This window comes from Betta splendens, chromosome 1 (genome assembly GCF_900634795.4).
Source record: "Betta splendens chromosome 1, fBetSpl5.4, whole genome shotgun sequence".
In the NCBI taxonomy this organism is placed as follows: domain Eukaryota; kingdom Metazoa; phylum Chordata; class Actinopteri; order Anabantiformes; family Osphronemidae; genus Betta; species Betta splendens.
Window position 1 is genome coordinate 8,508,718 of NC_040881.3, and position 22,350 is coordinate 8,531,067.

Sequence of the window (22,350 nt, forward strand, 5' to 3'; positions counted from 1 at the left end):
CAAAGGTTCCTCACCTGCTTAGCGTGGACACGCTGCTGCGGTTGCTAATGAGCCCGCAATAAAGTGGCGCTGAGCACACCTCCATTAACGCCCGTGGTGTCTCCCTGGACACAGCAGGAGCATCGCCAGGCGTTCCACGGGGGAGTTAATGTGTGACTTTAAATGGCGCTTTGGGGGGGATTCGAATCACAGGAGTCACTTCCCGTCGCAGCCCCGGTCTGAGACTCCTCTGCTCCTCCTCGTTCAGACTGAGTCAGACACGGGGAGACTTTCCACAGCGTGAGCGTCGTTTCCCACAAGGCTCCTCTTCACACACTGGAGCGAAACGCAGAGAAGTGTCTGAAAAGAAGGAGAAACCAGAGGAGCGCCGAGCTTTTCTGATTGCCGTGGAACACGTCCAGTGTCTCGTCTTTTCCCACGAGGTGGAAACATTCTCTGTCTTTCTGCCGCCCCAAGGTCCAAATTAACTCATCTAATCTTCTGCTCATCTAATCCTCAAACGCTGTTTATTTTCTCAGCTTACAGCCGCCAATCAGTTTTGGCCCCGACTGCATTCTGTTATAATACGCTGGGTTTAAAATGCTTAGCTAACGCTGTTGGAGCAGAGTGATTGCCTTAATTGTAGACACTGTGGGCTTAGTATGAATCACCGTTATAGAGGGGCACGATCCGGCCGGCTAGAGGATCCGTCTCATTGTCTCGCCCTGACAGCACCGGCCTCTCCGCGTCAGCCTCGGGGGCCTGCCAGGTTTATGTAAACCCACAACGCTACGGATGTGCTGCTTCCATAGAGACCAAACCCAACGGAGTAAATAGGCTGGAGGTGACGTTTGACATGAGCGGGAGGCTCGCGGCATCCCAGCATCCTCTCTGTGAAAGCTGCAGAGGGTTGTTACGGTCGGCCCGGTCCGCCTGGATGATCGCGGGGAGTCAAAGCATCCAGTTAATGCTTCAGGAGGTGGAGCGAAGCCTTCACGCCGTGATTACCCAATCAGCCGCCACTTGTTTCACGAATCCACCCTCATTTTGAGTCAAAGGCGACCTCTTTACACACCAGTCGCATCCGTTTCATTAAAACCCAGCACCAAAACCCCTCAAGCGGGTTCTTGGTTGCGACACGGAACCTGTAAATCCACTTGGTTCCGATCAGCATCGTCGTTGGCCCGCGGGCTCCCTGCATCCGTTCACACGTGGGGTGACTCTGCCAACGCTGTCAACGCCGCTTCCCCAAAGAGGTGATAGAAACACACGGGACGCGTTCAGGGTCTGAATCACCTGGCAATCACAGCGCCGGCCCGTTTGCTCGTATTATGTTATCACACAGCGGAGCGTTGTTCCGAGAGCTCGCCGCCGCATCACTCCTAACGCTGTCAGTCCCTCACGCTATTAAGACAGCTGCTCTTAGCGGGCATTGTTCGGCGGGGAGCTGTGTGGAGCTGACAGGCCCCGGGAATCGGCATTCACCCTAAAGACTCTTTCAGCGCTATAGCCCTGAATGGGACCTGCCAGCGTCATCCTCCACCCATGGCATTTTCATGGCATAGCTGACATACACACAACGCACGCCCGTCAGCCGCTGCGTGCCTCTGGCGGGGCTCCCTTTATCCCTCGCACTGTACGTCGGCCGGTGTTTTCACGCCAACGGGAATTGGCCCGAGACCCCTTCCAGGCGGCGCCGAGACGCGTACGTTGGACGCACTAATAAAGACGGAGGGACGGACGGGCAAGAGAATCCCTCTGGTCCACTCTCACGCCGGTGCGCGCTCTCTCTCGCTCACCTTCTCACACACACACACACACACACACACACACACACACACACACACACACACACACACACACACACACACACACACACACACACACACACTTCAGACAAAAGCGCCTTGATTACTCAGCAAATGGATGCACCACTGATCACAGACCAGCCCTTTTACAAACTGGCCTATTATGCGGCCTCAGCGTGGGGTGGAAGTGTCGCAGCAGCCTGAGGCGGCGTGGCTGTGGAGTAGTGTGTGTGTGTGTGTGTGCGTGTGTGTGTGTGGCTGAGAAGTGCTCCCATGCTGTGCCGTCTAACGAAAGGGCAGGTCAGCCATTAAATGGGCACTAATGCGGGAAATTGGACGCCATTAGGCCTCTCTTTGTTGGTGCGCCTCTGTGTGGCTGGTTAGACTCTCGAGGAGGGGAAAGCCTCATTAGCCCCCACATGGAGGCAGAGAGCGACTGTATGGGCCGTTTAGTTGGCGCGGAGCACCCTGACTGCAGCGCAAGTGCAGAATACAGCAGTACTCGTATGTTCGACGGCTTCCAGACAGAAACGTGTTGTTAGGTGTTGAAACACAAAACTTTAGTTTGCGCTGGCATTTTTACATTTATAATGTCTCTTCATTTAAAAAAAAGTATCTGCCACATACTGATCAAACGCAATGTTATTATCATCCTGGTAGAAATTAATAACACATGAACAACAGCAACGACTGTGGCAGAGATGAAACCTGAAAGAGGTGATTTAACCGTTTATGTGTGAGCGGGCCGGCCCATCCACCGCTCTTTGACTGTGGCAGTCAAACGCAGCGGCCGCGGACGCCGGGTCTCAGCCTGCGCTGGCAACCGCGGCACTTCCCCCGGAATCTCAAATAAACATCTGAGAGTCAAAATTTGAAATATAGAAAGACGAATAAATAAACAGCTTGAGCGATATGAAAACGAGTCAGACAAGTGGGTACGGGCTGCACGAGCCTTTCCCCTGGAAATCAGTCCTCACTACATATTTAATCCCCTGAAGGACTGATGAATATTCTGTATAACTTGGATTCAATTAGCCCAGTCTCCTCCGCTCAGGTCTGGGATTTAACAAGCTGCAGACTGATCTCTTCCCCTCCCTCGGTCCAGTTCATCGTTTCTTTTCCCAGCTTTTCTTTCTTATCTGCCTCTGCATATATTTCCCTCTATTCTCACTCTGGAGTGTCTACAAGGAAAACTGTTGATTAAAAATACAGCAGCTGTGAAACATGCCCTTCTTTGGGAGCGGCTGAGATTCAGACTTTAGTTGGGGTCATTGGAGACCCGGTGAGGAGGGCCAGAGGGCTCGCAGGGGGCTAACGTGCTGTGGCTAATTGGCTGCAATAAAGGAATTAAATTAGCTTGACATAATCTCTGCAGCAGGCGCCTCATACTGCTTCGCTTTCCCTCTTCCCACTCGCTGTGCCTGCACGGCCCAGAGCTTCGCAGCATTCCCAGTAAACGCAGGCCGGCTCCTCCACAGCACCTGTGTTCATCATTAGCGTCTTCCCCTTGTGCCTGGAAATGAATACTTACAGCGTATTTGACCTTTTTAGCCAGTTTATTATTTTAATATTTGTACGTTTCTACTGTAAAAAGTGGATTTTTTTTTCTTTCCCTCAGCTTCTGTTCTCATCAAAGCTGCAGAATCTTTATTAGTGTATTTTTCTTCGTGTGGTAATTAAATTCATAGCACTTTTTTAAAATGAGGAGCTGATTAGATATTATTATAATATTATGTTTTAGAAAATATTAACTCAAACATCCTGTGCTTTATGGTTTAATATTGTGTAAAATCATACTGTCAGTGCCATCAATTAGCTCCGGTTGTGTTGGGAAATTCCCTCTTTTTTATGTCTGCATCAACAAGCGAGTGATTAAAAGACGTCTTGTTCCCAATAGGAGGTTAAATAAACTGTTAGAGTATAAAGAGTCTGGAAACAGGATGCAATTAAATTAATTGTTGCCACAAAATAGATTTATGAGTTGATATGAAGCTGAGTCAAATACACTGTGGGTCCTGGCTGCACCGTCAACATAAATATTTACTCACATCATTCAGTGTTTCAGCTAAACAGTCAATGAAGACATAAATAAAAAGTGAAATAAAATTCTTTAGTTGTTTTGTGAAAAACAGTCGTTAATAAAATGCCACCGTGAGTGAATCTAATTGTCTAATTTGTGCGGTCAGACATCGAATGAGGCGCCGCTACCTGCGCCTGTCACCGAGGCCGCGTTTTAATCACTCCGTCATCGGGGAATGAATGCGGCCGCGAAATGAGTGTTTGTGCTGTCTGCACTCCAGGTGAAATCCCAGACATAACACCCGTGTTTTTATATTAACAGTGAGGACAATTATCCGTGAGCAGTGACGCCGGCGAGGCGTTGTAAAATAAATAGATGAGCAGAGCTGAGGCCGAGAGCTGGGAGGTTTAGAGCAGCATACGGGAAAAATATGACTGTACTCAACTGCCTCCAGAGGACTGCTTCATTTTAACGTATGCAACATATAATATAGACTTCTGCAATAAAATGCATTTTAAAACCACAATCTAATTAGTTTAGTTTGAGTAATAGTTTTACCAATACAGTCAAATATTGCTTACTCAATAGATCAGTATAAATAATAAATATAAAATGGCATTTTACTGTTAATATATTTGATTCAAGTAAGTAATTAAAATGCAGTACAGCTAATTGTACTTGAGTAGATTATAGACATAGTAAATATTAATTAAAAAATTGTAAATGCTAATGTTCAAAAGAGAAATCAAAAAATATTTAATAGAAATAATATTTGGACATTAACAGCAGAATAAATCTTGCCATTTTGAAAACCAGGGAAAAAAAACATTCTGCCGTTGCCTTGAGTGGCCTTCATGGCGTTTACGCGGGTCCATGTGGTTTCTCATCTACCTGTGCTTCACCTCATGTTTCTGCGCTGACCCCCAGCGAGAGAGAACGCGAGGCCTGCGTGAGTGAGAGGCGAGCAGCGAACCCGTTTTAAACCACCCGCTGGACCCGAACCGGAGCGGAGGCAGGGGACGCCGGGCCTTTAGAACTTAATCTGATTACATCCTGAGGCGCCCACTGGATCAAAAGTGAACTCCCCTCGGTGTTTGCTCAAAAGCAGAGGACGGCGTTTGCCGTTGGGCCGCGTGTGATCAGCGCTGTGGGAAAGCGGCCAGGCCCGTGGCGCCCGCAGGCCTCACGCCGACCCAGCGTGAGGAGTGAAAGTGGCAGAGACCAGTCGCTCCGGTGTCTCCAGAACAAGCCCAGGCTGTGACCGACATCGTTCCATTAGCCGGCTTATCGCCGGCGCGATGGGCTTAACCTCAACCCCCGGCTCTGTTGGGTGAATTTCCCTCTAATTAGCTGAGGGAGGCCTGCGAGGCTGAGGTCAGTCGATAGAGGCTGGGAAAAACTCTGCAACGTTCCCAAACGCACCGCGCTGAGATTCCGCGGTTTGTCGCCGGATGCGCGAGAAACAGAGTTAAATGGAGAATGGTTAAATTGGTCAGAATGCAACACTTCATGCTGTGGCCTCGGCTTTATCTATCTAATTCAATTAGGCCTGTTAAAGGCATCACTTCACACCTCTTTTCACTGCTCACCTGGGGGCGGCCACCAGCTCACGGATGCAGCCTGAAGCCGTTAGCGTGAGTGGAAACAGGCTAAAGGCCTCAGGGCCCAAGCACAGTGTTTGTTAACTGTCTGCATGGAACAATTAACTTTACATATTTACTTTACTTTATAAGACATCAATGGCAGTTTTAACACAAACCTTCATTTTCATTTATAGTTATTTTATTTGAGCATTTTTTTCTGAGCTGTTCACTGTATAAATACTTGGAACAAATTATTGAAGACGATAAAAAAAGAACAGTTTTGTTTAAATAAACAATTTTCCCTTCAGTGATGCTAAAAGATCTTAATCAAGCGTGTTCTCAGATCTGATACTGTTTTACCTCTCGTAACGTATTATTATAATTTTCTCAACAGTTCTGGTTTGATTTAACCTGAATTTAAATATTGCGGCGTCAAAGCCTTGTTTTCAGCAAACGGCTAAATGAGATGCGTAATAACTGAGGCTTATAGACGAAGCAAGAAGAAGAGGAACCCACCACTAATTGAAGCCTCGCTGTCCTTTAGGGAAGAGGGAGAAGCGAGTCACAGCTGATATCACAGAGCTGTGTGTGTGTGTGTGTGTGTGTGTGTGTGTGTGTGTGTGCGTGCGTGCGTGCGTGCGTGCGTGCGTGCGTGCGTGTGTGTGTGTATTGTAATTAGGTCCTGGGAGTGAAGGGCGAGAGTCTCATGGGTCCCAAACTGAAGAAGCACACACCACACACACTAAATACACAGGATCCGGGTTGAGTTATGCCGCAGGAAGTGAAAGCTCCATCTCCCATTATGAAAGGAGCAGCCAGATAACACCCATACCTGCAGTACATCCTAATGCATGGGCGTGCGGTGCTGGCGGTGGAGGAGCGAGGTCTCGGACGGCCGGTCTTAACGAAGCCGATGAATAAACATCAGCCGGCTAATTAAAGTCAGCGCGGGCGACCGTATTTATCAGTAAACAAACAGCAGAGACGTCCTGCATGCGCTCAGACGCGGCGGTAGCTTAGCATCGCGTGGCGCAGGAGGAGACTTTGATTATGAGCATGTTTTTCTGTTGAGGCCTGTGTCTGACGCGTCCTGTCTCCTCAGCCTGCAACTGCAACCTTCACGCCCGGCGGTGCCGCTTCAACATGGAGCTGTACAAGCTGTCGGGGAGGAAGAGCGGCGGCGTCTGCCTCAACTGTCGCCACAACACGGCCGGCCGCCACTGCCACTACTGCAAGGAGGGCTACTACAGGGACCTGTCCAAGCCCATCTCACACAGGAAGGCCTGCAAAGGTACAGCACCCCGTCCAGTCAGAACACAGCTTAGAACCACGGAAAGCAGCTTGAGGGGAACTACAGGAAGTAGGAGGAAGGGCAGGAAGTCCTGAGCCCGTCTCTCTCTGTCAGTGGAGATGAGTTGGGGTCTTTGCTTAAGGTGCTATGGGTGGGTTTGACCCACTGATCGCTCATCAGTGCTTGGTATTTGGCTTTATTTGTGAGGGGGGAGAATGACAGGACAAGCAAAACAAACAGAGCTGAGGCGTGAAGCAATGCCATGACTGGAAATGTGTGTGAGAGAGAGAGAGAGAGAGAGGGAGGCGAGGACGGGGGAGAGGGATGATGCAAGAAGAGGAAGAGACCCCCACGCAGGTGTGCTCAGCACTCAGCGCTGGGATGAACCTGCCCCCAGCCCTCACCGGCGCTAATAAGGGTCAAAGGAAGAGAGAGGGAGGATGAGGATGAGGAGGAAGGGGGCGTCCGGGAAGACAGAGGCTCTGTTTTCTCACCTCCTCCATAGCTGCAGGGAAAGATAACAGAAGCCGAATCCCTGTGCAAACAAGCCCGGAGACACCTCCGCCGCGTGCACGTCCAGCGCGGCGCTCCTGAGGGAAATATTAGCTCCCCGCTGACAGTTTAAGCCTGCGTTTTTTCGTATCATTCAGCGGCAGCTAAACAAACAAACTGACCGACCCGTCAGCCTGACAGGCGGCATCTCTGAGGAAGGAGCGCGTCTGCGGGAGAGTCCGATATTAGCTCAGGCTGGAAAAGAATCAGTCAGTTCCGAAACGTGCGTCGGTTCCCCGTCAAACGGACGCACGGAGCCCGGTTTTGTCCCATTAAATCCCACATTTCCAAATGCACAAGGAGCTCCCCGCCCATTAGCGCCGGCAGCCGCTCGCGGGCGATACTCTGACACCAACGCCTTCGGTGGCTTCGGGCCCATTCCCCTGTCGAGCAGGAATGCAAACAAACATTCATCACGTCGGGACGTGGCGTTTCATTAACCCCCATCCTCTGCAGTGTCTGCCTGGATGAGAGGTGGAGGCTTCTCCCCAGTCTCCTCCCGTTGCTTCCCTTAAACTCCCAGAACCGAAGCTCAAGTCTGATTCATGGCAACGTTCGGCGTGCAGCTGCGGATTTGTTTTCGGTTTCCTCTAACGAACACATTTGTGTTCCAGCCTGCTTCTGATAATTATTACCTTATTGTTTCTGAGTGAAATAATGTGACAAATGAACTCTCTCATGCCTTAGACTATTACTGCAAGATTAATCCGCTTCTAATGACTAATTAATCACCGAGCTGTGGCGTGAAAGTCAAAACAACCAGTCAAGAGCTGTGAAAAGCGCCGCTGATGTGGACGTCTGACATCTGGACTGCACCGATCACGCACGGCGCACTGGATCCACGTGGTGCGTTCTGCATGAGACGCTTCACGACTGATCGGCACATAGAGATGATGCACATTCCTGCAGCTGGCAGCAGGAGCCCGGTCCATTGAGAAGCAGACCCTGTATCCAGTCGTCGCACCCAGATCCAGCACCTTGGTGTGCCGTCGGATCCAGGGCCAGGTTCTACCGCATCATAACTCATCAGGACTCAATGAAACTCAAAGCGCAGCGCTAATTTCTGTCCGCTGCTCGAGCGGCGTGAGCGCTGAGCCGACGTGACAGCAAATTAAGAGGTCCGGTTATTTATCGAAGCCTCCCCTCGAGCCGGAGCGCAGGCGTCCGCTTCTCCCAGAATGCAGCTCGTTTCCACAGCAGGCGGAGGTTTAGCGCCTATATTCATAACTTCACGCCTCACGGAGCGAGTGTGTAAACAGTGAATAGGCGTCAATGGGCTCCAGCCTGTAGACGTGTGACATGCATATGTATGAGTGGGACTCTGGGTGGTCCTGGAACCGCTCTGACGCAGAATGGAGATAAGGAACGGCGCGAGAACCCGGCGACGGCGTGAATCAGCTGTTATTACGGATCGTGTCTGGTCCTGACATGAAGTCTGTACCAGGCTGCGACTGGTGAGTTGAGTTTAGCCTCCGCACGTCAATCTGGGCATCAACCGTTAAATAAAAACGGTTTCACTCCAGATGTCATCCTTAACCCCCCCTCCCTCCCCAGCATGTGTCTTTCATTGACGCTGCAGGGTTTTTATCAGCCCACATGTAAAATGCTTGGTATTTGAAAAACATTGTTTTTCATGACTTCAGTTCTAGCTTTGGATTTGAGCATGTTTTCAGTTAAGAGCTCCACACACACACACACACACACACACACACACACACACATGCACACACACACACACACACACACACACACGCACACACACACACACATTACACCTCATTCACAAAAACCCAGCATCTCAATCTCAGGTTTAAGACCTGGATCAATAAAACAGATCAACAGATCGCTGACAGCACAAGGAGTTGGACACGCCCCCCATTAGACAAACAAGCTGTTTATGTGTGGTGCTGTGTCTTTCTTCTCTGTGAAGAGGAGCAGGAACCTAATTATAATAGAACACAGGCCGGGGTAGCTTGGCTTCCCTCCAGGGCCAGCAAATTATTCTTACTGGCACGGACCGAGTGGAGCACAGTTCAGACTTCAAACGCCTGCTTTATGGTAAACTATTGGCGGAGTTCAAAACTCTCACATTGTGCAATTACAGACTCCTCTTTTCCAGCTTTTCCATTTAACTCATGGCCTCCTCAGTGTCAGGGTTGTTGTCTTTATCGAGGAAAAAGCTATATAGCACTAATCCCTTCTCCACAGGCTGGAAAAGACAGCAGGCCCACGCTCTTATCGTAAACTTGTGTCAGTTTCCCCCAAAAGGGCCTCTTGCGCCGATATCTCCCCGAGTCATCTGGAGTAGCCATGAAGTAAAGCACACAGGCACTTAACCGCTAAGTGGACACACACTTAAACCGCTAACTCTCACTCCCGCCCCAAGTAAACCAATACTGCAGCCCATAGGTGGGTCATCCAGGCACGCAGTCAACCAATTTGTCATTGGGGTGGACAGCGAGTCAGCGAGAGGGGAGCGCTCCCCACCTGTAGCCCATGTGCCGTGCACCTTGATTTACTGGCAGCTCTGGGACTCTGAGCCGTGGCTACGCACAGACACACACACACACACACACACACAATGTAAGCCCTGCTCTCTGAAGCTCCGACTGAAGACGCACGTTACCATCCATTCTCCCCTGACGCGCTTGGAGATTTACAGGCCTGAAGACGTGCTGGGGCGGCCGTCACGCTGCTCACTGGGCTTCCTGAGTGTGTGTGTGTGTGTGTGTGTGTGTGTGTGTGTGTGTGTGTGTGTGTGTGTGTGTGTGTGTGTGTGTGTGTGCGCGTCTAGCAGGCACACATACTTTAAGGCCTGCGATAAGACGGGGGAACAACACGGGCCCTTGCGCACACACACAGGGAGGAGAGATAAGAACAGCAACAGAAGCCGGAGAGCAGGAAACGAGCAATAGAGATAAAAGCAGGAGAGAGTGAAGGACGGCCTGCTGGGACGCGGAGCGGGAGCTCGGGAGGCATCGCTTTGTATCACACAGCACAAATTGGACCTAAAAACACTCAACAAACAGAATCGAGGAGAATTCTTGACGTATTTCATTATGAAAAGCACGGTTGCGTTCTAACTGGTGTTTTTCATACGATGAGATGAATGGAGTTCACCCAGAAACAATCCTCCGGCCTTGTGACGTGAAACCTCCATAACGAGCAGCGTGTGGTTTTCATTCAGAGATTTGCAAATTTTTAACGCATTGCGCCGAAAATGGGGCCGATCGTCTCAAAGCTGGGATTTTGTCGCATCGGAGCTCAGCTCAAAAATACACAGGCCAAACCACTAAATACCCCCCAAAACCTCAAAGTACATGTTGAGATCCCCCTGACGCAGCGCAGGAGGGGCGGCTAATGAACCACGAGGCTGAAAGTCAGCGACGCCGGCTCTTCACGCGGAACAAACAGAAACACACTTACTCGATGAGAAATCGAGTGGTGAGAGTTTGGTGACAAACACCACGTTGGGCTTTGAGGGTTTGTTGGGGAGAGAAGCAAAAATGTTGACAGATTAACAAGGCCCGTCCTGCTCCGGATTAGACCGTGAGCAGCACCATTAACTCAGCCGCCTCTTCTTGCCAAAAGTCATTCATTTCCCAAAATAGATGAAAAGAAACAAGTCGGACGACGACGGTTCGACACTGATCCCAACGTGACAGGGATTCGGCTGTGAAATAAATTAGGGGCTTGGATCGGGGCGAGCAATTGTAAAACGATTACATTCCTGAAGCATGTGTGTTCGATAGACCCCCCAGTTCGGGCGGAAATGTGACAGACGCTGGCGTTCAAAAGCCGACGCTCATCAGAAGCAGGCAATTAGAGTTATCCTCCATTATTTTATCATTGGGGCCGCGGTTCTTTACCTCACGCGCACGCAGCGAAGCACTGCGCTGCTTTATGCCGATACTGTTTATCAGACGTAGCGCTACCGGCTAATTAGCCGGTTAGCTAATTAGCCAGTTAGCTAATTGGCCCATTAGCCGAGCGGGATGGACGAGGGCCCGCGAGCCCCCGCCGCAGGCTGAGTGTTGTGTCGGCCCTGTCTCTGTGCACGCCCCCGTCTGCCTCTCACCACCACCGCTGTGATCGCCTCACTATGTGTTTGTATCTCCCCCCCCGTGTTTGTGTTTGTGCGTGTGCGAACCACTCACTTTGCCTCTCTTTCTTCCTCTGTTTCCTCACAGCATGCGATTGCCATCCGGTGGGCGCCGCTGGCAAAACCTGTAACCAAACCACAGGACAATGTCCCTGTAAAGACGGCGTGACGGGTATCACGTGCAACCGCTGTGCTAAGGGCTACCAGCAGAGCCGCTCGCCCATTGCGCCCTGCATAAGTACGTGGGACCGGTCCTGACCATGCACAGTCCACTTTTATAAGGGAGACACGCCGGCTGATGTGCATGTTCAGCATCACCCGCACTGGAACCCTAAGCTACTCACTCACCCACACTGCTTCAATACAGTTCATCTCTTTAGTACCAGTAAATCCACCAGCCTAAACAAACACTATTAAAGCAAGGTGCTCAAGGTTAAAGCAGCAGAAGCCTCCTGGTTTGTTGATCTCCATAAATCTGGGTGAAGACACATCGCTGTTAACGGCGTTGACGTCAGGCCTAAGAGTGTGTTTGGGTTGAATCACAGGATCAGTCTTGTTTTCATTGTCTCCTGATCACAAAACAAATGCCCTCGGACTTGAAGGCTAAAGCCTCCTGACGCATCATAGCAACGCTGCTTTGTGCAAATTGATCCCGGCTTCTTCACACAACGCCTTAATTGGGGCTCCGGGCGTTTTAAAAGGGAGGTTAGATCAAAGTCTCACGAGGAGTGAATCTGTCCGTGCGCACGGCATGTTAATGTACGGTGAAGTCATCCGACGGCTTTATTCCTCAGAACCTGAAACAGTGGAGGTGAGGCAGATAGACTCCAGCCCCGTCCAATTAATTAATAAATAATTCCACCGATGCGGATTTATGGTGCACATTAGTCATGAATGTGATGTATTTTACTTCTCTTTACCTTCGCACCGCTGACACCACCCCTGTTCTGCACCTCTGCTGCCGGCGTGCCGTCCTCTCCCTGCATGCGTCATACACCTAGATTAGATTTGTGGGAGGTGTTCTTTCCTTTTGTCTCTGCCCCCTTTTTTCAACCCCGTTACCTGTCAGATACGGCTACAAACCGTGTCTGAGGCCTGAAATACACACGAATGGAAGGTGCGGGGCTTCAAGAAAAGATTTCAAATGTTATATTAGCACATCAGTCCTTTGAGAAGGTTGGAAAACATGTGCCTCAAAAAAGGCTAAACTGAAAACCTCTCCTTGTGTTTGTTTCTCCCGGGGGACAGAGATTCCTGTTGCACTTCCTACAACTCCATCCAGCAGCACGGAGGAGCCGTCGGGTGAGTAGAGTTACACATACAGTAGAGCCGACGCTGGGCCTCAAGGAAAACATGGTACTGTATATATGGAAATGAGTGTGGGATCTTTCCTACACTTCCACATCTCACCACAATATTTTTCCACCAGCGTTAAAACAGACTACGGGATAAATTGGATCCCTGTTGCCTTCTCCTCCTTGGTGGGTGCCATGAATATTAACTCCATTAGCAGCAGCTCTGGGATGCGCCGCCTTTAATCTCTCACGCTTTCGCAATTAAGCAGTCTAACTGCGGCGCAGTGGGGTGTTGGTTTGCTGAGCAGCGCTGGGGCCTCGCAGCTTGTTTGATTTGATGATTTTTCATCTCTCCAAACTTCTATTTCTGCGGGATGCGGCGCAGTGACTGCGGTAATAGTCAAAGTGAGCACAAAGTCTTTTAACTGTACGGATGCCAAGAACAGGAGAATGCCTGCGTATTGTTTGGTGGCGCTAAGCGTTGGCACGTTTACTCGGTGTCACCCATGAAGTTAGCGAAAGGCTAAAGGCCTGTTAGCAGTGCGAGAAGCTCCCGCAGCTGTTGCCGGACCCTCCATGGTCCCCAACGTCCTCTGGACGCCTTTGATTGACAGCACAGCGGAGATGCCGCGCGCCCCCGACCCTCCTCCACCTCTTTTTCTCTTTTCACTTTCCATCTCCTTTTGCTCTCCTCCACCTCCTTAGTCTCCCTCTGTTTCACGCTTTGTCTTCACGTAACACTGTGGGTGGTGCTGTGCTGGAATATCTGGAGTTTCTCTGGGCCCCTCGTCAGGAATCCATCCACGTTTGGGGTGAAGTCATATGTAGTCCTACGTTTTTCTCTCAGTTTTTCTGTGGGTTCCACAGGATTATATTTGTTTGATCCTTGCACAACAATTGACATTATTTTTTGTACATTTGTTTAAAGTAAACTGTGGACCCATAGTATCTTATTATTTATAGATGTGATCAACATATATAGTTATTTTTAGCATTTAAAACAGTTTAAAAAATTCACTTCACTGAAATCCAGCCTGTAGCTCATCTGGATGATTAAACTGTGCAATTGAACTAATCTAAACACAACCTACAAAGCTGCTGAAAATCTAATAATGCTGAAGATCTCCGGGAATTTCCCTCCGCGTCCGCGGGGGCCACGGAGCTTGAGATGAAGCAGACTGTGGCGCGGCGCAGCTTGATTGATGTCCCGCGATGGTCGCGTCCGAGCCGTGAGCAGACCAGCGTCCTGCTGGGCCACGGCAGGACGCACACATCACCCTCGGAGCCTCTTCAGAAGGTCACAGAGCAAAAAAGGGGGCCAGTGTTCAAACAGCCATGAGACACGGAGGGGGAACTGCAAACACATGGGCGGGGAGCAGGCCTCACTGACAGCTACAGACCGGAAACAAAAAGGGACAGCAGGAAAAGGGGGGGGGGGAGAGAGAGAGAGGAGAGAGAGAGAGGAGAGAGAGAGAGAGAGAGAGAGAGAGAGATATAATATATATATATATATATATATATATATATATATATATATATATATATATATATATAATTTTTTTTATATATATACATATATAATATATGTATATATATATATATATTTAATATTAATATTGTTTGCTGTAGCAAAATTTTCAACAGTTGCATTACTAATAATGCAAGCAGGACGAGAGCAGGGATTATTCATCACAGTTAATATACACAGCAATAAAAGTGGAGAACAATAGAGAAGTAAGAGCATAAACAGGATAAAAAAAGGAACCTAAATAAAACCCCCAAAAGCAAAAAATTCAAAACTACAAAGTAACTGCGGCGGAGGAAAGGAAAAAGATGCTGTGGGTGTGGAAGGATTCACGGATGAGTTGAGACACGCAGGGAATAAATGCCACCGGGGTAAAATGTGTGTGTCGGACTGACAGCTGTAAGGCAGGTGTCTGGTGGTGGTGATGGTGGCGAATGGAGGGGGCGGTTATTAATTTGTCTCCTGCAGCCGCAGACCCCACCCCCCCTCTCTTTTCGACTACACTGATGGATGGAATGCATGGAGGATACCTCCGATGGCGCGGCCCAGACAAAACACACATTGTGCCGGCAGGTCACGGATGGCGCGGCCCGACCACTCCCACGGGTCGTGACAGAGACGCCTGCGCGGCAACGAAATGTGGAGGAGATTAACCGTCGATGACCCTGGGACGGCCGCCCCGGACCCGTCGGGACACACAGGATGTGGAAGCAGCTAATGATGATGAGGAGACGGAGAATCGGCCCAAGAGGTTTAGTCATAGGTGTGTGTGTGTGTGTGTGTGTGTGTGTGTGTGTGTGTGTGTGTGTGTGTGTGTGTGTGTGTGTGTGTGTGTGTGTGTGTGTGTGTGTGTGTGTGTGTGTGTGTGTGTGTGTGTGAAGCTGGAAGTGATCAGAACCTGTGACGGGTCCCTCCTTGGATTTTTTGGACATGAAGCGTGCTGCACACACCCTGTTTCACGTCCTGTGACTCCCCTGCTCTATACAGTTATGTCAACATGGGATTTCTTGATGATGCACGAGAGTGAGAAAAGTAATAGGAACAAAGCCTTAATACACAAGATCTAATTCCTATTATCAAGATAAAACTGTAATTTAGTTTAGCTCCTTGGTCCAAAAATGATTTAATGACATGTAAATCATCTTTCCTTGTAAATGGAAAAGGATTAAAATCTCAGAAAGTCAAAATTCCTTTGAATAGTTGATGTTGGCGCTAATCCTCAGCGCTGACTCGTCCTAAACTCACCGGCTGCGGTCGCGGGCGATGACCCACCTGATGGGACTGTGAGCAGAAGCGAAGGGCTCCTCGCCTCCGCGTCCCTGCTGGACTGGATGCACTGGGCAGCGCTGGTGTGGGGGCCAAAGGCAGGGCAGCCCACTGGGCTCCATAATCTAATTACATGCTTTATTTGCTGCAATTTGTTTCTCAATCACTCTGCTTGAGGCAGAAACTGAACCGCTTGCCTCACCGCTCTGGTGCCTCTGCTCTCGGTGACCGCGTTCATGCTCGGGGTCCATATCTCGGGTGACACAAACTAAAACGTTTTTAGATGATGTTGTTGATGTTTATTGCTTCTTTCAGATTTCTAGACATTGAGGTTTTATTGGATTTAATCAAACTTAGGATAATTAATAATACAATGTTAAATAATGAAGCTGTAATGGAAGTGTCTTCCGTCTGGTTCAGTCTGATCGATGCTCACTGAAGGTTTCTCAGAGGAGAGCGTGTATTTTGTAATTAAGGCAAACACATCACAAGTGTTTAAAGCTTGTGGCTCAATCTACCAAAGTCCTGGTCATTAGGAACAGCCGAGGTCTGGTTGGAACCAGCAAACGTGTACAGTGAGGACTCTGTCCCGTCGGGAAGCAGCCCGAGTAAGAAGGGTCCCAAATGAAAACGATTAGCTTGGTTGTACAGCACTTTGATAGAAGGGCCAAAGGTCCACCTCTCAGTTACACACTCCTCGTCGGACTGAAAGGCAGGAAACAAAGCGCGCCAGTAACTACATCTGCTCAGAACACCCAGAGCACATTTTAGCTCAGTGCTACCGGACTGCTCCCACTTCCCCTGCTTGTAACAGGCGCACAAAGGGAACATTTGTCCTCTCGGTGGGGGACTGCCTGGCCCTAAATGGGGATCTCGGGGTGCTCTCAGCAGGGCCTGGAGCTGCGTCTCGGGGGTACACTAATGGGGAACGAAAGGCTATCAAAGGGAAGTATCATGATGGACTCGAGGGGGGTTATGAGCAAACAAAGCGTCTTTTCCCTCCACCATCATTTACATGGTAATCAGGAGCAGCTCATATAGACTCCTCTGTTTCTGCTCGTTATTCTCTGTTTTCCACTATATTAGCGGCCATGTGGCCTCGCTGACATGTCTGTAAGGCTTCTTCTTCTTCTTCTCCTTCTTCCCACACCCCTGATTAAGTTCCCTCTCCCTGTGTTTTTCTGTCGACCACTCCGCCCCGTTGCTCTCCATCGGCACAAATACCCCCCCCCCCCCACCAGGCCGCCTCCCTCCGTTTTTGTAGGTTGGGGGGGTGCATTTTTCTCATCATGCTGTTCCCCGGGCAACCGCATTCAAACAGAGCATAAAGGAGAGTAAAGGCACGGCGCAACAATGCAGTGCGTTCATATTCACGTTGCCTGACGGCTCTGCCTCCACCACTGTCCATTACAGCTCAGCTCAGCGCCGAGGGAGACTCTGGATCCAATTTATCCCAGTTGGGGGTGAGCTGGTGGACAGAGAGGAGGAGCAAACCACGGCGATGTGGCGTCATGTCACATGACGTACGTGGCTGGCGCTGTGACAGCACAGCATGGGGTAATCACCGTAGCTCTGAACCCCGGGGAGGGGAGGGGTGCCTTTGCCTCCTTCACCTCATGGTAATCGATCATAAAAATGAAAGCATGCACACGGAGAGGTGCAACGCGCAGCGTAGATGGCGAGGGAAGCAAACGCAGCATCTACAGCAGTGGTCTTAAACCGGTTCCATTGAGGGCCGCTGGTTTTCCAAGCCCCAGCTCCCACTGATCACCTTGACCAGGTGTGTTCAGTCAATGCCAAGATGGGAAAGCCAACACCTGATCGAGGTGATCAGCAGAGAGAGCTGTGAAACCAGCAGGGACAGCGGCCCTCGATGGAACCGGTTTGAGACCCCTGAGCTACAGGGTTTGGAGATATGAGACCTGAGCTTTGTGGATTGGATCCAGCCAATAAATCAACTGGACCTGGTAGCATTTTTCCTCAGTGGAGATGCAGATGTGGTGAAATGACCCAGTGACCTGTCAGAGATACATGAAGGTTTGTGTTTGAGCTTGAAGGCCTTGGAGCATCTTCGCTGACCCCCTCTGCCTGTGTGAGGTATTTATTTGTTCACGGCATCTAGAGTGGACAACCCCCCCCCACCCCTCTTAAAAAGGCTCCTCTGCTGCTTCATGGATGGCTAATTTTCCCTTCCTGACCTCCCTTTGTGTGGCATTGACCCCCTCCCCAGCCCCCACCTCCCAATCCTTCAACTAGCTGCCAGCCCTCTGTGCTTTTTCTCCCCTGTCCGCACTGCAATAAATGCAAAAGGCTTGACGTGGTCCTTTCTGGGGCCTTGAAGTGAGTCCAGGGTTTTGTTGTATTTTCTTTTTTTTTTTTGTGGGGAGGTTGGGGATGAGGTGACAAGCGAGGTGAGATGTGGAGGGAGGTGGGGGTTGAACTGGGTGGAGCCTGGCTCTTTCCCATAGCCTGACCTGGACTGAGTGGGTGGATGGAGCAGGGAAGTCCTCACCCTCTCACACGTCAGAGGGTAAAAGAATACACACAGACAGATTATTCCAGCAGTGGCCCTTCAACATGTACATTAGACTGTTATAAAGATGACACAGCATCCTAAATGCTTTCAGCTCTACTCATATTGGAAACAAGTGTTATATATAAAATATCCAGCCAATCTATAGATATAGATGGATGGATATGTGGATATACTGTAGATAATCCAGCCTGTGTATAGTATTTTGAATATTTTATTTTATAATTTGTAGAGCATGACTTGTTTATAATAAAGTTATAATTATAGTTATTAAAATGTACTGTACTTAAAAACTAGATGAGAAAGGTTTAAGTTTCATAGCGTCTACATTTTTTAAAACTCACACACCTTCTCTCACATGACATTAAGCTCTGCAGCCACGTGGTCACGTCCACACACACTTCTCACCGTATCGCCTCCTGTCGTGTCGTTGCAGACTGTGACTCCTACTGCAAAGCGTCTAAAGGCAAACTGAAGATCAACATGAAGAAGTACTGCAAGAAAGATTACGGTGAGTCAACAGGCGGCTCATCAGGCGGCTTTGTTTCTGCAGGAAAGCTCTAAAACACATGCTGTGGTGGAAGAAAGCGCCAGATGATTTTTGTATTGACTCGGGCTCCGCTAGAAAAACAAGTTCGTCCTCTACGGTGCTGACGAATAGCGCGTCTATCCGAGCGATCGCGTTTACAGGGAGGGCAGTTCACTGATGACTCACTCAGGACAGAAACAAGAGATCAAACAGGATGAGCAGGTCTTTGCAGGGGAGGAGAGAAAGGGCTGGAGAAAGGCCGCTGTGACGGACAGCGAGGGCTCCCTGTGAAATCCTGACTCCCCCCTCCGGCGACGCGTCCCCCGGTGCATTCCTGGGAGCTCCTGTCCGCCACGCCATTCAAGGTGTGGATAAGACACATGACCTCTCCCCTCCGTCCCCTCCCCTCATTTAAGTCAGGCGGCCGAATCGGTCAAGCAAGTCGAGGTGTCCCGCAGCATAAGTCAGCGGCTTGACGGACAGGCCCGGGGCTTTGTTCTGCAGGGATTTGGAGGTGTCGGGGGTGGGGGTGGGGGGCCCACCTTGGTGCCGGTGTCGTGAGAAGAATGTGTGAATGTGTCAGCGACATAGCTCATTTCAAAGCAGATCGCCGTTAACAAATGCATGTTCTTTACAGAACATTTATAATGACAGCTACACAACATCTGCATGGTAACATCTGGCAGCATCCTGACAGATTTAGACCCCAATGCACTGAAGGTGCATCTCCACAGACTTGAGACCTTCCGTTCTGCATATTTGAACCAACTGATTTGAATTCATATGGAGCAATATAAAATATGCCCTGCCTGCAAAAGCAAATGCATTTTCATGGATGTCTGTGAGTTACTGTGTTTTCCCTTCACGTGTCATAGAAGGCAGTAATTGTAAACACATTTTTTTGTCCATCTGTCCACTGTTAGTTTTAAGTAGTACATCATCCCCCGTGTCATCATCCACTTTCTCCCCGCCGTCACCACCGTCCACAGTTTGCAGCAGCGCATTCATGATTTATACCAGAGCAGAACAAGATGCCTGGAAGATGATGGAAAAGTCAAACGTGATGTAATTCTACAAGACAAGAGAGAGAGAGAGAGAGAGAGCGAGAGCTTTGGACTGGGTTGAATAGATCAGCAGGGGAGCCAGGCCGCATGCTGTGCAGAAAAACGATGCTACAAGCTTCTGCGGTCGACGTGCAGAGACGCACATAAAGCATCAGTGAAGTGCGGGCAGGCGGCGGGGATGTCGGAACTCACGCCCGCAGCGTCCCAGCGTCTGGGTTGTCGTCCAAACAATGAGACAGCAGCAGCAGGCAGGTGTGAGGTGCGGCCGAGGTCACCATCAGGTCAGGTGACGTTAGCGCAGCATTGCTAACGCCCACACTGCACACAGTCCAGGAACAGCATCAGCTGATGCCAAGAGGGTGAAAAGTAGCAGGTGGTCAGTAGTCATTACGTCCAGAGGTCATTCACTGAGTCCTAACAGGACATAGACAGTAGACATGATCTCAAGCATCACAGGGTTCCTCCTCTCATCCCGTGTCTTCTGCTCCTCGGCCGTTTTCAGCCGTCCAGGTCCACATCCTGAAGGCGGACAAATCGGGCGAGTGGTGGAAGTTCACCGTCAACATCATCTCCGTCTACAAGCAGGGCGAGAGCCGCATCCGCCGCGGCGACCAGTTCCTGTGGGTCCGCGCCAAGGACGTGGCCTGCAAGTGTCCCAAGATCAAGCCCGGCAAGAAGTACCTGCTGCTGGGCAACGACGAGGACTCCCCCGGCCAGAGCGGCGTGGTGGCCGACAAGGGCAGCCTGGTCATCCAGTGGAGGGACACGTGGGCGCGCCGGCTGCGGAAGTTCCAGCAGCGGGAGAAGAAGGGCAAGTGCAAGAAGCCATAGGCGGGGAGGCGGTGGAGGAAGAACAGGCCGAGCGGGCGGTGCCGAGCGCGGGAGAGAGACGGACAGAGGCCCACGGACAGGGAAGAGACTGTGTATGTCGCTGCTTTTGTGTAGAAGCATGAAGAGAGTTATTTAGGATGATTTGTGTTTTTCTAGTGAACTTTGGTTGAAGGAGCTCACCCAGCAGATTTGGTGTTTATGGTTTATTTTACTTTGAGACGCGTCTCATGTGGATTTGCCGAATTTGCACCTATTACCAGTATATAAAGTTATTTGTGTTTGTTTTTGTTATCTCAGTATGAAATTATTGTATTGTTTGGGTTCGTTTTTCTGATCATCCTCCGGCGCTTAAATAACCACTGCGACTTTGCCTCAGCGCAGATTCCGCTTGTGAAGATAAAAAAACGAGCTCGTGTCGTTGAGTTCCCTTCGGTGAAGCCGCAGAAATGCAAAAGGCCTCAGTGATGCGTCGCTGGGTTTCCAAAACCTCTACGTTCAAACAGTGATGACGAAAGCATTTCTACCTTCATTAACCTAAAGCTCATTCTAAGTCTTCAGTCTAAAATCGGGTCCGGGATTTGTCCAAACCTGCATGTGAACACGTGCTGATGAAACCACCGTTACCATTTGAATCCGATTTCATCCTCAGAACTCGGAGCAACTGTGATGACGTTATATTGTTGTTGTTGTTTTTTTTTTCTATTTCCATCTCCAGCAGCTTAACGAACGACTCACGCGACCAGAGGTTGTTAAAATACATGTCTGTGTTTAAGTAGAGCTAATATATATGAATGGGTTCTCAAAGCCAGGCCATGATGCAAAGTGGACTGACAACACAACACTGACAGGAAGTGAATATAAAAAAAGTTTTAAACCACACCTTTAAAACCATCTTTCCTCGCATTCACCGTCAGCTCGTTTTCCTGCAGAAGGATTCCTTCAGTACTGTAAGACGGCAGATAAATACGCGCGCGCTCCACGCATTCTTCTACACAAAGCACGACTGTACCTTGGCTACAAAGGCCTCCAGCGCGAGCAGCCACAGGCCGCACTCTCCCATTGACCTGTCACATTAATTCTCTTCACTTGTACACTTGCGCAGGGAGAAACGGGCTGAATTGCAATCACTTGACGCTGCTTGATTCAAACCACATTGCTCATTTATTTGCGTGCAGCTCAGTCCGGACGTCTCCTAGGAAAGCGAGGCAAAAACAGCGCTCAGGTTCGAGAAAAAAAAAAGAGGCCCACAGTGGATCCTCACTCGTCGCCAATGAACCCGGCTTCCTTTCAGTCCGTCCCCACGTTGAGGAGCTTTGATGTTCCTGGGATTTGTTAATCTACGAGAAATACATCTAGCACAAAAACTGTGAGGCAGGTTTTAATCAGCACATAGTTAGAATCACATAGACTTAGGATCTGGACTGAAACGCTAACTATGATTAATTCAGGAATCTAATCAGCTGGGCCGGACAGGACAGATGATCCAGCGTTCCCATGACGATGCTCCGTCTCACACGTGCTCCTGCTCTTTGGCGTCAAACCCACGCCCCAAAGGCTCCGCCTCTAGCGTCCCGGCCTCACGTTGTCCATCCGAAAAGCGTCTCCTGAGCAACGCTTCGACAACCTTCCACATAAGATGCTACACACGTACCTGTCAGAGTATTGCTTTGTGTTCATACTATGAATTGTAAATTTTGTTTAGTTGTCACCACTGCAGACTTTTTGCACTGTGGTTTTACAATGCGTACTAATATATTATGGTTATTATATATGAATATATTTAATGACAAGATATTGTGGATTTTATTGTCTTTTTAAACTTTTGTTTTTTACTTGCGGTTGTTTAGGTCGTTGCCATTAAAGAAGGAAATAACTACTGAACACGCCAACCTGGTAGAACTAAATTCAGATTTTCAGTTGAAATAAAGTTGTGTTACATTGAAAAATCATTTGTCTGTGTTGGAATATTTTT

General features: G+C 49.5%; 1 protein-coding gene across 1 annotated transcript in view; it reads left to right on the top strand.

The window, feature by feature from the left end:
* ntn1a (netrin 1a) overlaps nt 1-22,327 on the top strand; it is a 34,694-nt gene extending 12,367 nt beyond the window's left edge. The window contains exons 2-6 of the mRNA XM_029146003.3: nt 6,493-6,681; nt 11,424-11,573; nt 12,584-12,637; nt 18,391-18,465; nt 20,050-22,327. Of these exons, the coding sequence (XP_029001836.1) occupies nt 6,493-6,681; nt 11,424-11,573; nt 12,584-12,637; nt 18,391-18,465; nt 20,050-20,378 (797 nt within the window). The 3' untranslated portion in view covers nt 20,379-22,327. The remainder of the gene's footprint in view (nt 1-6,492; nt 6,682-11,423; nt 11,574-12,583; nt 12,638-18,390; nt 18,466-20,049) is intronic.
* The last annotated feature ends 23 nt before the right edge of the window (nt 22,328-22,350 follow it).